At 39.9% G+C, this 11,265-nt stretch overlaps 2 protein-coding genes across 2 annotated transcripts; one reads left to right on the forward strand and one right to left on the reverse strand.

The window, feature by feature from the left end:
• Positions 1 to 462: 462 nt before the first annotated feature.
• Positions 463 to 8,032, forward strand: LOC108899938 (dual specificity calcium/calmodulin-dependent 3',5'-cyclic nucleotide phosphodiesterase 1C-like). The gene is made up of 13 exons (XM_018700680.2): positions 463 to 528; positions 1,161 to 1,277; positions 2,328 to 2,468; positions 2,714 to 2,814; positions 2,922 to 3,050; positions 3,371 to 3,472; positions 4,017 to 4,137; positions 4,369 to 4,450; positions 4,590 to 4,710; positions 5,664 to 5,827; positions 6,462 to 6,731; positions 7,249 to 7,582; positions 7,719 to 8,032. The coding sequence occupies exons 1-12, from the start codon at positions 463 to 465 to the stop codon at positions 7,407 to 7,409; spliced, it is 1,575 nt and encodes a 524-aa protein (XP_018556196.2). The 3' UTR covers positions 7,410 to 7,582; positions 7,719 to 8,032.
• A 660-nt stretch (positions 8,033 to 8,692) lies between these two features.
• Positions 8,693 to 10,692, reverse strand: LOC108899939 (protein phosphatase 1 regulatory subunit 17-like). The gene is made up of 3 exons (XM_018700681.2): positions 10,613 to 10,692; positions 9,961 to 10,119; positions 8,693 to 9,025 (listed from the first exon to the last, which is right to left on the reverse strand). The coding sequence occupies exons 1-3, from the start codon at positions 10,680 to 10,682 to the stop codon at positions 8,955 to 8,957; spliced, it is 300 nt and encodes a 99-aa protein (XP_018556197.1). The 5' UTR covers positions 10,683 to 10,692; the 3' UTR covers positions 8,693 to 8,954.
• Between the last annotated feature and the right edge of the window lie 573 nt (positions 10,693 to 11,265).

Raw genomic sequence — 11,265 nt, forward strand, 5'->3', positions numbered from 1 at the left:
GCTTGCTTCCAAAAACTACAACAGTAATTCCGTAGTCAGACTCTGGTCTTTTCTGCCCTCTGCTGTCATTAGTGGGAAATGACGCTGTCGATGTCAGTACATCTCATGGTGGACGTCAACACCAAGTGCATCATGAGCTCAGAATAAACTGTCCGTTCCACAACTTAATATTGCAGATGTACCTAGTGCCAAATGTTTCTAACACCTAAGTATTACAATCAAGGAATTCTGCTCAGTTGTTTGGTTTTATTTTATTATTTTATAAACATCATACATCCCAATTCCAAACCCTCTCTGCATAATCACGAGATAGATATAATTTATTTTATTTATTTATTTTTTTTGAAGAAAACTGAAATTCTTGCCATACTAGCCATTAGCTGATACATTCGATGCGTGCCGGCTTGTTTTGACACTGTGTTGTGGTATGTGTCTCTGCGTATGTTACATGTCTGTGACAGGATGTACAGACGAACCTCCAACATGACTGGTTTCAGTTATCCTCCAAATGTCATCACTGTTCTCAAGGTATATCAGTGTGTGTTTCTGTTCGTGTACGGTGAATGAAAAGCTTGTAACAGATTCATATTCAAATGGCATGAGATGATATTTTAGATCTCTTTCATTCTTTCACTATATGCAAATTCAGTGACATGCATTGTTCATTTTGTACATTAGTTTTAACGCCATGCACGTGCTGAGTTTGAAAAATCTTAATTCATTCATCAACTATCCATCAGTTCATTATTGAACTGATAGCTGAGTGAGGGTTTTAGAGTGGAGGGATGAAGAGAGGGTGAGCTTTAAGTGTGCGACATGATGAATTATTGATGAGAAAAAGAACCACACCACACCGCACCACACCGCTGACGTGCAAGTTAATTTGAAACAACACTTTAATGACACATTGCAGCCAGGAAAGGTCAGAGGTTAAGATAAAAGAGCTATAGCATTTTCTAGGCAACCATCACAAGACACACACATCTATAAATTCTTCGCAGGTTCAGGGTTATATACAAAAACTGACACGTCACTCGTATATTTCTGTTTTCTTGTCTCTGATACCTTCCAAAAAATAAGGTACAGCTGCAATGAGCAGATGAATGGGGTGTGTTGATATTCACTTGCTAATGAAACTTGTTTGTATGTGTCTGTTCTAGCATGTAGACATGTGGTCCTTTGATGTTTTTGCATTGAATGATGCCAGCGGAGACCACGCTCTGAAATTTGTCTTCTATGAACTACTCACCAGATACGACTTGATCAATCGTTTCAAGGTATGCCAGCAAACAGCCGACTTCCACTGCCTTGATCAGTCACTTCAGATATGTGTTCCTGTGATATTGTATATATATTATTCCATTTCCAAGGTGCTAATAACTTTTATGTTGATGAATGGAAGCATCAACAAGTCAAAAAAGAAAAGATGCTGAAGAGGTGGCAGAGGGAGCGGTTTGGTCTGTTAGATTATGAATTATGAAACATGAGACCAAACAGTTTGGAGCCCTCAGAGCTTACAAATGTGTGTGCACTGTCCTCACCATTGTCCCCCCCCCCCCCCGGTGTGTAGTGTCCACTCTCAGACTAAAATTTGCAAGCAAAAGCAGATGGCACAAACATTAAAGGGGAACTCCACCAGGTGTTGGGAGCATACTACCATTGTTGGAGGGTTACTATGCATTTCACTACAGATTATAGAATACATGCCCTTAATGTTATTTGTAATGTATTTGCTCAAAGTGAGTAACATATTGACTGATCCCAGGGGTCACTCAGATTTTTTTTTTTTTTTTTTGGTCAGGCAACAAAGGAGGAAGACCTCATTTTTCCCTTACCTTTTATTTTCAACAGCATTATATTTGTCATTAATGTGAAAATCAGAAAACAAGAAAATGGAAATAAAACTATGTGAATAGAACATTTTGTTTTCACTTTCACCTTAAAGAAACCCTCTTTAAAATAAAAAATAGCACCAGAAACGAAACCTTCTCTGTTTTCCCTCAACTTGAATATATATAAATAACAAAAATGTAAATCTGCAGTGTTGCTCAGAGCAAGGCCAGAAATATAGTATCTGTCATGCTTATTGTGAATTGACTGGTCTCCACTTGCTGGTTGGTTTGTTTGTTCGCTAGACCTGAAAATATGGCAGTAAGTTGATTTTTAAGAATGTATTCTGATTACCACCTACTTAAATTGTAACTTTGACTTATAATATTTTGTGTTTTTACTACATATTACTACTACTGCATACTACTGTGTATGTCCTGGCTCAGAGAGGGTCATATTTGTCATCATGCTTCTTTGTTGTGTCGCCTCTACGTCAGGTCCCCATCTCTGCCCTCATATCATTTGTGGACTCGTTGGAGGTGGGCTACAGCAAATACAAGAACCCCTACCACAACCTGATGCATGCTGCCGACGTCACACAGACCATCCATTACTTCCTTCTCAAGACTGGCATAGTGGTAAGTCTGGTGTTGGGTTAATGCCGATGCAAAGCACAAACTGGAAAACATTTTTTTTTTTTCAGAAGCAAGTACTACAACTAATCCTTAAGGAGAGCTATAAGAGGCCTCAGCGTCCAGGAGTGCCTACAGTCACTCAGCACACTCAGCTTTTTATTCCTTTTGACCTCTCTCTCTTTTCTCTTTCTCCCTCCCTTCCTCTCTTCCTCTTTCTGTGTGTGTCTGTCTGTCTGTCTTGCTGTCAGCACTGGCTAACTGAGTTGGAAATCTTTGCCATAATCTTTGCAGCTGCCATCCATGACTTTGAACATACAGGGACCACCAATAACTTTCATATTCAGACCAGGTAATTTCAGCATTGAATAAGCGTCCATGATTAGACAGTGAAAATAAAATAATAATAACATTTTCTTAAAGATATGGCTTCTGATGAATGTGTGTGGGATTTCGCAGGTCAGACACCGCCATGTTGTACAATGACCGAGCCGTTCTGGAGAACCACCATGTCAGTGCTGCCTATCGCCTTCTACAGAACGATGACGAAATGAACATCCTCTCTAATCTTTCCAAAGATGACTGGAGGTGAGAAAAGACAGTCTCCATTTTGTACCCATAAAACAACAAGACCAAAGAGTCACAGTAGTCAGTCTATAAGGCTGCTACAATCAATTAATGGAATTCAACAAGCATCCTCCCTCAGCTGGACAGCAGGGTCTTGAGCTAAATGCTGACAGCAGCATGCTGCTATATTTACTGTAACAGTGTTAATATGCTGATGTTCAGCAAATAAAATTTCCCATGTTCATTGTCTCACTTCAGTGTGTTACAATACTATTATTTCCTCATGTGCCAAATAGCACTAAACACAAAGTATAGCTTTCCATTGTCATTCATTCTTTCAGAGAGCTGCGGACTCTGGTAGTGGAGATGGTGCTGGCCACTGACATGTCGTGCCACTTCCAGCAGATCAAAGCCATGAAAGGCCTTTTGCAACAGCCTGAGGCGTAAGTAGTGGGTTTCACCTCTGAGTGAGTCAGTAGCAGTTTTGTTGATGGTCCCCCAAGCTGTAAACCGGCCTCACACAAACCTCTACACCTCGATGGGGATGCTGACACTGTTGGGTTGAAGTACCTATATCATGATTTCAGGATAGTCTAAACCTCCTCCTAAAGTTGACCAAATTCTTTTTTAGGCATTCAATGAAGCACCACCTGATTAACAAATGGTTGTTTTCAGCTTAATGTTCCAATATTCCAACTTTGCATTAACAGTTTGTGTTTGGGGGGTCACTTCAGTCGAAAATGTAGCCGAACACTTTACCTCTCCATAATAGCAGAGTATCATCTGTTACTAGCATGACAATCCATTTTGAGCCCTGTTGTTTCTTCTTTAAAAATCAGACACTTCACACAGGAAATTGCAAGAAACTGCAGAATATCACAAGCTTCCAAAGTTAAGCTAGGCAAGGACTTTTCTTCAGCAGTTGGACAGCAGCAGGTTGTATTATTGACAGCAGCCCAGAAGTGACTGACTTGACTGTATTTGCAGGATTGACAAACCAAAGGCCTTATCCCTGCTTCTGCACACCGCTGACATCAGCCACCCAGCCAAACGCTGGGAACTTCATCACCACTGGACCACATCCCTACTAGAGGAGTTCTTCAGACAGGTAGTCTCCAAATATTGTTGCCATCAGCAACACTGTTAAATGTATACATACATGTTACTTGGGTTAGTCCTTCTTTTCGCTGTAAGCACAGGGCATCCAAAAAACACAGCTCAATGACCAGTCACGTCCTAACATTTTGATATTAAAAAAAAATGAGTAAAAGAAGATAATTAAATTGTGTATAAATGAACCTGTGCTGACGGCGCCATATGATGTTGAATTTGTTTTTAGGGTGATAAAGAAGCAGAGCTGGGTCTACCTTTCTCTCCTCTCTGTGACCGCAAATCCACCATGGTGGCCCAGTCCCAAATCGGTAAGCTACACTGATACACTTAAGCTGCTCAGTATGGGGATTCATTTGGTTTTCACCTCAGTATATTTAATAAGGGGTCATAGTGTAGCAGAGAGGTACAGAGTGAATATCAGTCTGACACGGTTATTGTTTCCTTCAGGATTCATCGACTTCATTGTGGAGCCAACGTTCACCGTACTGACGGAAATGATCGAGAAGATTGTGACGCCGCTCATCGAGGAGGCGTCTCGCTCTGGATTGACGGGCTTCAGGCACTCTAGGTGACAACGCATGAGAGGTCACAGGTCACGCAGAAAACAGACACATATTCTATCAGACACAACTGATATGTTAGATGTTTCTATGGTGATGTTGTCCAATACTCAATGACAAAGTCTCTACTAACTGTATTATTGGTCAAAACACTGGTCATAGTATAACATAATATCATGCCCTGCCACTCTAAACCTTAACAATAATATTATTGTTCCATGTGGGACTTTGCATGAGCCTGTTCCATTATTAAAGGCCCTGCACACCCACAGTCCAACCTCACAGGTGTTATCACTTATCTGATTTGCAGTTTTGTGCTGACTTTTCATTAAAAAAAAATCATAAAGGGATCAATGTGACTTCCATGACAAAAAATTTCATTCATAATTTTGACAGTAGATGTCAGTGTAGGGCCATTAGATGAGAAGTGAACAACATGACCAGCTCTTTACAAGGAATCAAATGTGTGAATTACAGTGGCAGGTAATTCCTCATTACTCTACAATGGTTTGATCATCACCTACTCTTTTGTGTCCCCTTAAGTAAAGTGACACATCATACAGAGTTGTAACAAGTAGTAGTTTCTTAACTTAATGAATATCTGACTGTTTCCAGCTTTAGGGAATGTTTACAGTAACTGTGCACTAAATGAACTTAACAAATGTTTTTTTTTTTTTTTTGGTCAACTACTGTATATGAGTTCCCTCTTCATTTGGTGAATGTAATTTCATTAACAATTCTGTTTGACCACAATGTATCAGTATAGTTATATTATTTTATAATAATGCTCAATTTATTTATCAGGTGTAACATAAAAGGTGTCATTTTTAGAGACAACAGACACAAATACTGTCACATTGTTTAATCCACCTTTTTAACAGCTGGTGTACATGTACATGTTTATGACTTAATGTGTGTGCGTGTGTTTATGTTGTGCACATGCATGTGTGCATGTCAACAGTATCAACAGTATTAGTGGCAGTGATGGCAAACATTCCAGTGTGAAGAGTACAGGCTCAGACGGCAGCTGCTCTCTGACCACAGTGGACTTCAAAAGCTTCAAGGTCACATGGAACCAAGAGATTCATCACAACAGAGAATTATGGAAAGCCCAGGCAGCTAAAGGTAGCCACACTGATCTCTTACTATCTCTCATTCAAATAAGTCGATCTTAACAAGGCTCTCTCTCCAATCTTTGCTTGGGATCCACATTTCCAGATACAGATCTGACCAGCTCCCAGCATGTTAGCCTCTGAAAAGATATTTGTTGGTGATGTTTTCCAAGGCTTTGGGCAGGTATAGGCATGTTCATGGGCTGAACAGCTTTATGATGTGTGTACTAGCTCACCACACATGCAGCAAAATTGCCATTATAGATGTTTAAGAAATAGAATTATTAGAATAGACAAATAGTATGTTCATTCATTAAAAGTTTGAAGTTTCATCAGAGTTCAGTCCACACAGTCTAACAGTGGCCATATAACAGATGAACAATACCAAGAGGTACACACAAGGACCCTTTTTTCCAACTAAATTTCTGTGGACAACCATAATAGGGTCAGACAGCAAGATATTTGTAGGAATGGGCTGAGGTTTAGGTCTTAGTCAAAACTCTGTATTGGTTTCTCTAATTATTTTCACTGGACAATGTCACGATTCTTTTGACAACAATATGTATGTGAAAAAGATCAAATGGAGCCATACTCAGTCTCTCTCACTGAGACAGATTTCTAAATTGTGCATGTGTGTGTGCCAATAGATGTAAAGATCAGGAAGGAGGGAGAGGAGGATGGTCAAAAAAAGAAGGAAACAGAAGAGGAGAAAAAGCCAAGAACTGTTGACGGAGCCAACACGGGACAGGAGGAGGCGGGGGACAGGCCGCAGCAGGAGGAGCAACAGCCTAAAAAGGGGGAAGGAGACAAAAATCCAGGAAGGGCTGTGGGTTCCTTGCAGGGATCAGACCCAAATGACGCAGACAAGAGGAAACCTGAGAGCCACACAGATAAGCAGCAGCGGCAGAGTCAGAATGGTATGCACTCTGTCAACTGTTTCACCTAGAAACCTGCCATGGAAACAAGTAAATGACACAGTTACTAGTTACTTTTGCAGATTAAGATTTCACAAGTTTTCAAGTACAGTCTGCTGATAGAGACTGTTTACTTGGGGTGGTTTATACTTACACTGTGGTACTGCTAGTGTTTCTCACAACCACTATAATTACAAGGTTTTCACCTTTTGTAAAGTTGCTCTTTTTAGGAATGACATACAGTGCATCTTAGTCAGTGGACTAATAAACAGGAGGAGAGGGTAAGATAAAAATCTGACACCTGCTGTGGTTCAAAATACAATCTGTTTCTGATGCTTCTTGGTTGCATTTACGACAGCAGAAACATATGTGATCTCCCAAAGGCATAAAATGTATTTAGGGGTATAATGCTGACCTTTTGAGATTTTGTAGAATTTAAAAAATCTTGATAGGGTACATGCACACAGCTTAAAGACTAGAATGTGGCTCCATGCTAACTCATATTTTGTTTTCTTTGTAGACCCTCAACCTGACTGTCCTCTAATCCATTGCTACAAGAGACCCAGCTACTGTGCCAGCTCCTACCGGCTGGTCAGGTCAAAGGTCACTGAGATGCGGCCCATCGATGCCAGAGGAAAAGCCAGGAGACTGCAGCGCATCTCCCTGCGTCGCAGAAAGTGACCGTATAGTATACTGGAGAGTTCAACATCAGTATGATGTCACATCACAAAATACTCCTGCATGATTGTCTCTCTTTATATTTGCATATTGCAGCCTTATATTCCAGCTGATCTTGCTGCTGCCCTCTGCTGGTGATGTCTTTCCCCTTTATCACTGCCATCTCCTTTCTCTTTGTGCGGTTCTATCACTTCTTTTAAATCTCCTCTTAAACATATTTTTTTATAGGCAAAAGTTTGTAAATAACTTTTAATTGTATTTTTGGCTTATCATTTTAAGGTTAATGTTTTATGCCTATGATCCATATTTTAGGTACAGTGGTTAGCACTGTCCCCTCACAGCAAGAAGGTTCCAGGTTCAAATCCTGTGTCATCCTGGGCTTTTCTGTGTGGCGTTTGCATGTTCTCCCTGTGCCTACGTGGGTTCTGTCCAAGTTCTCCGGCTTCCTCCCACAGTCCAAAGACGTGCAGGTCAGGCTATTTGGTAACCATTTCAGATGAGCAGTATAGATGATGAATGGATGGATGGATGGATTTATATTTTATTGTCTGTGGGCATACCCATTGCTTGTACTGCTTGACCTCCTCTCCCAGCCAGGTGTGAACATTTATGTGCTCTTTTATCTAGCTGTGGCTAAGCAGTAAGCTTATTCTTATTGTTTGTTTTTGCCTATTTTGTTATGTTCAGGGCTGCATATAGAATCTCAGTACTAATGGTACTCTAAATTAATGTGTCTAGCACTGAGAATCAGAAACTCATAGCTACTGAGAGCTGAACTGTTTTAATTAAACGCTCCTCAGTCATTTGATGCGTTTTAAATCAGCATCAAGAAGATACAGTTAAATGTCTCTGGAATTATAAGTGTGTGAAAGTTAGAGCTAGCATTGTATGAATGCGTGTGTGAGTGGGGCTTTGTGGAAAACAAAATGGATTTACGTTTTTTGGCTTAAGGCCTCACTGACATACATGATGTGTATGTTTTTATTCTAAAATCTTCAGATATCAGTTATCTCCCATGGTTATTTCTCCCAAAGGGGATGCAGTTTATTTTATCTCCCTCTGGCAGCTTTTTTTTTTTTTTTTTTTAACATATGGGCACAAACACTATAATTTCCAGCAAGAAAGCTGTAAAACCAGTTGACTTCAGGAGTTTGTTATTGTAAAAGAAGTAATGCCCTTACAGTTGATATTTTTTTATTTTTATATTTCATTTCTTTTCACCCTTGTGGCAAGGCTCTGATTCCCAGTAAAACAGAAATAAAATAGAACTGTTATCCCACTAAAAGTGTATTCCATATGTGACTTTAACCCCAATGCCCTAGATGTTTTCGTACATTACTTAAATTTAATTTCATGTGTTTCACAAGAGTAATGTAAATTTGTGTCAGGGAACTGAAGTACCACCACAAAAACATTAAATTATCTTTCTTTAATTCTGGTGCAGTGAGGGGAGTAGAAAAAGACACAATGTGAAAATTGAATTTTTGGTCAAAGCAACATTTAATGAGACTGTGAACATAAAAATATATTTTGACAACAAAATAAAAATTAATTCTTGACATCCTTTTCCTCATCCTCTAAGTGGACCATTTGCTTCTCCACCTTCAGCAGTTTCACTCCTAAAGAGAAAGAAGAAAAGGCTTCTTGTTTTTGTGATGAATGTGACAATAGAAACAGCAACATAAAACTACAGAAGGGGACCTACACAACATTAGGCGGGATTGATTTATAGACTTCCTTCAACAGGCTTGAAATAGTCACTCGACTGGATATATCTGCTTGTACCCATGCATTACTATGTCTCCAAACAAACACTTGGCAAAGACCGTATCCTGGATTCTGTCATGTGCTCTGAATTCAAGGAACACCAGACACCACCACCACCACCAGGTCACCATGCAAGGAACACCAGAGAACCTTGGCCTGAGAACTGACTGAGACTGTGCCAGGAACCACGGTTTCGTTTCACATCTCATCCCGCAGCACGGCCCACCACAAGCTTCCAGAATAGTAATGCCTTCACTGCAAAGAATCCCAGCTTAGCAGCCCATTCCCTTCCAGGGGGCTTCATTGTAAAAACAGTACAAGCTCCTTCAACCATCCACACCTGATCACACCAGGTGAAAGTGTGCACCTAGGGGGACAAGCCACCATGAAGACAAGTCTCAGATGGATCCTACAACACTGGTCAAATACCTCATGCCACTGCTTTTTGTAGAGGAAACCAGGGTGATGCTAACTTCCAGGCTGGTCTACAAAAATACATAATCCCTGCACCCCTCTATTAACTAGAGTGGTATATGACACCATCATGACATCACATGTGACAGCTGTGGGGAACACACAGTGAGACAGCAATGACCCTGGACAAGAGACTGAATAGAACCACTCGCAACGTCCACTGGGAGATCAGATGTCATCAAGGGCATTCACATCTAACTTCATGATGGCAACCACTCAATGCAAGTGATAGCTCCAGAAAAAGCTAGTAAGTGCTAATGGTCCATTACCATATGAAATCATGCTTGCGTGTGTGCGTGTAAACACCACCTACCTGGTATATGTGGAGGAGAGTTGAGGACGGGTGTGTCCTTTCTGCGAGGCTTCTTCAGGTGGTCTTCCTCCTGATTCTCTGCACAGAGAGTCTGTTCCTTGTCTTCATCATCCTCCATCACTGACTTCCTCTCCACCACACTCTCCAGGGCCTCCTGGTCTGTCACGCAGACGAACAAAATGTTAAACTGTTAGCCAACATCACTACACCTCTCCTGATCTGTCCAGGGGAAAAAAATCACTTAAATAACAGCTTTGTTATTAGTTATACATTCACACTTTTTACATGCAGGTGAAACATGATAAAAATAGTTAGAAGGCTACATTCTGAAGATTTGTGCTCATGTAACAGTCCTGTTTACAACAGCTAATGCTGTTAGGTTGTCTAAGCTGGTATTTATGCTCTTTTTGGTTTTAACAGAGATGACCTGATGCTTTTTAGACTGGTCAGTATTGAAATTATGATGAAATTACAGTTGAAATTTCAGGCAGTATTTTAAACCCAAACATTGAGGGGAAAAAGCACTAAACACTAATTTTCATTAATATTCACTACATGTACTTGATTATTCTTTACATCATGCTATTTAGTACATTTATCAGAAGCACAATGTAAACTATGTTTAAATTAAAATATTGTATTATTTGCTTACAGTGTTTGCTGTCCTGTGTCATCAGTCGATGTTCAGAATCCAGGGTTAATGTTATATAGCTCGCCGTCATCTCTGAGGCCCTCTGGCTTTCTGCACAGATCACATAACACACACACACACACATACATTCATAATACATTATTCATTGATTAGTGGACCATATAACACTAACAAAGGATAGAGCACTTCAGCGCTCTGTGTTTGACTGCCTCACTGACACATCTGATTTACTCTTATTTTGCTTTTAAAACTGCATCAATACAAACTTTAATCAAATCATCAAATTCAAACAGCAGTTTTTGTCTACTACATAAGACCTATATCACGTTTACACCTTTAGTATTTTATCTTAACAAAATATATTAATGGAAAACATATGTTTTAACATTTTGTCAAGTAAGTAGATGCAAGAAATTTGTTCCTAATTGTTTCTGATTTTCCAAATGGACAACATCAGCAGCCAGCATGGCACATTAAAGAGACACTGAAGGAAATCCAAATATCTAAAAATTAAGAAATAAGAAGCAAAGATGGAAGAAACAAAAGCATAGAAAGCTTGAGCTGAAGGAGGAATAAGATAAAATGTAGGCAAAAACCAAGCCGCCATGATAAATAAATAATCAAAGTGTGGGCTTTTCTTACCTCAGTCTCAG

The sequence above is a fragment of the Lates calcarifer genome, unplaced genomic scaffold (genome assembly GCF_001640805.2).
Source record: "Lates calcarifer isolate ASB-BC8 unplaced genomic scaffold, TLL_Latcal_v3 _unitig_4490_quiver_3641, whole genome shotgun sequence".
Classification (NCBI taxonomy): Eukaryota; Metazoa; Chordata; class Actinopteri; family Centropomidae; genus Lates; species Lates calcarifer.

Bases quoted from the DNA above. Each gene is read 5' to 3' on its own strand.
- LOC108899938 (XM_018700680.2), top strand. From the start codon at position 463: ATGTACAGACGAACCTCCAACATGACTGGTTTCAGTTATCCTCCAAAT. The intron at 1,278-2,327 runs GTATGCCAGCAA...CCTCTACGTCAG, and splicing joins ACTTGATCAATCGTTTCAAG to GTCCCCATCTCTGCCCTCAT. The intron at 2,469-2,713 runs GTAAGTCTGGTG...TCTTGCTGTCAG, and splicing joins TTCTCAAGACTGGCATAGTG to CACTGGCTAACTGAGTTGGA.
- LOC108899939 (XM_018700681.2), bottom strand. From the start codon at position 10,682: ATGACGGCGAGCTATATAACATTAACCCTGGATTCTGAACATCGACTG. The intron at 10,120-10,612 runs GTAAGCAAATAA...TCTGCGTGACAG, and splicing joins GACACAGGACAGCAAACACT to ACCAGGAGGCCCTGGAGAGT. The intron at 9,026-9,960 runs GTAGGTGGTGTT...CTTTCTCTTTAG, and splicing joins CTCTCCTCCACATATACCAG to GAGTGAAACTGCTGAAGGTG.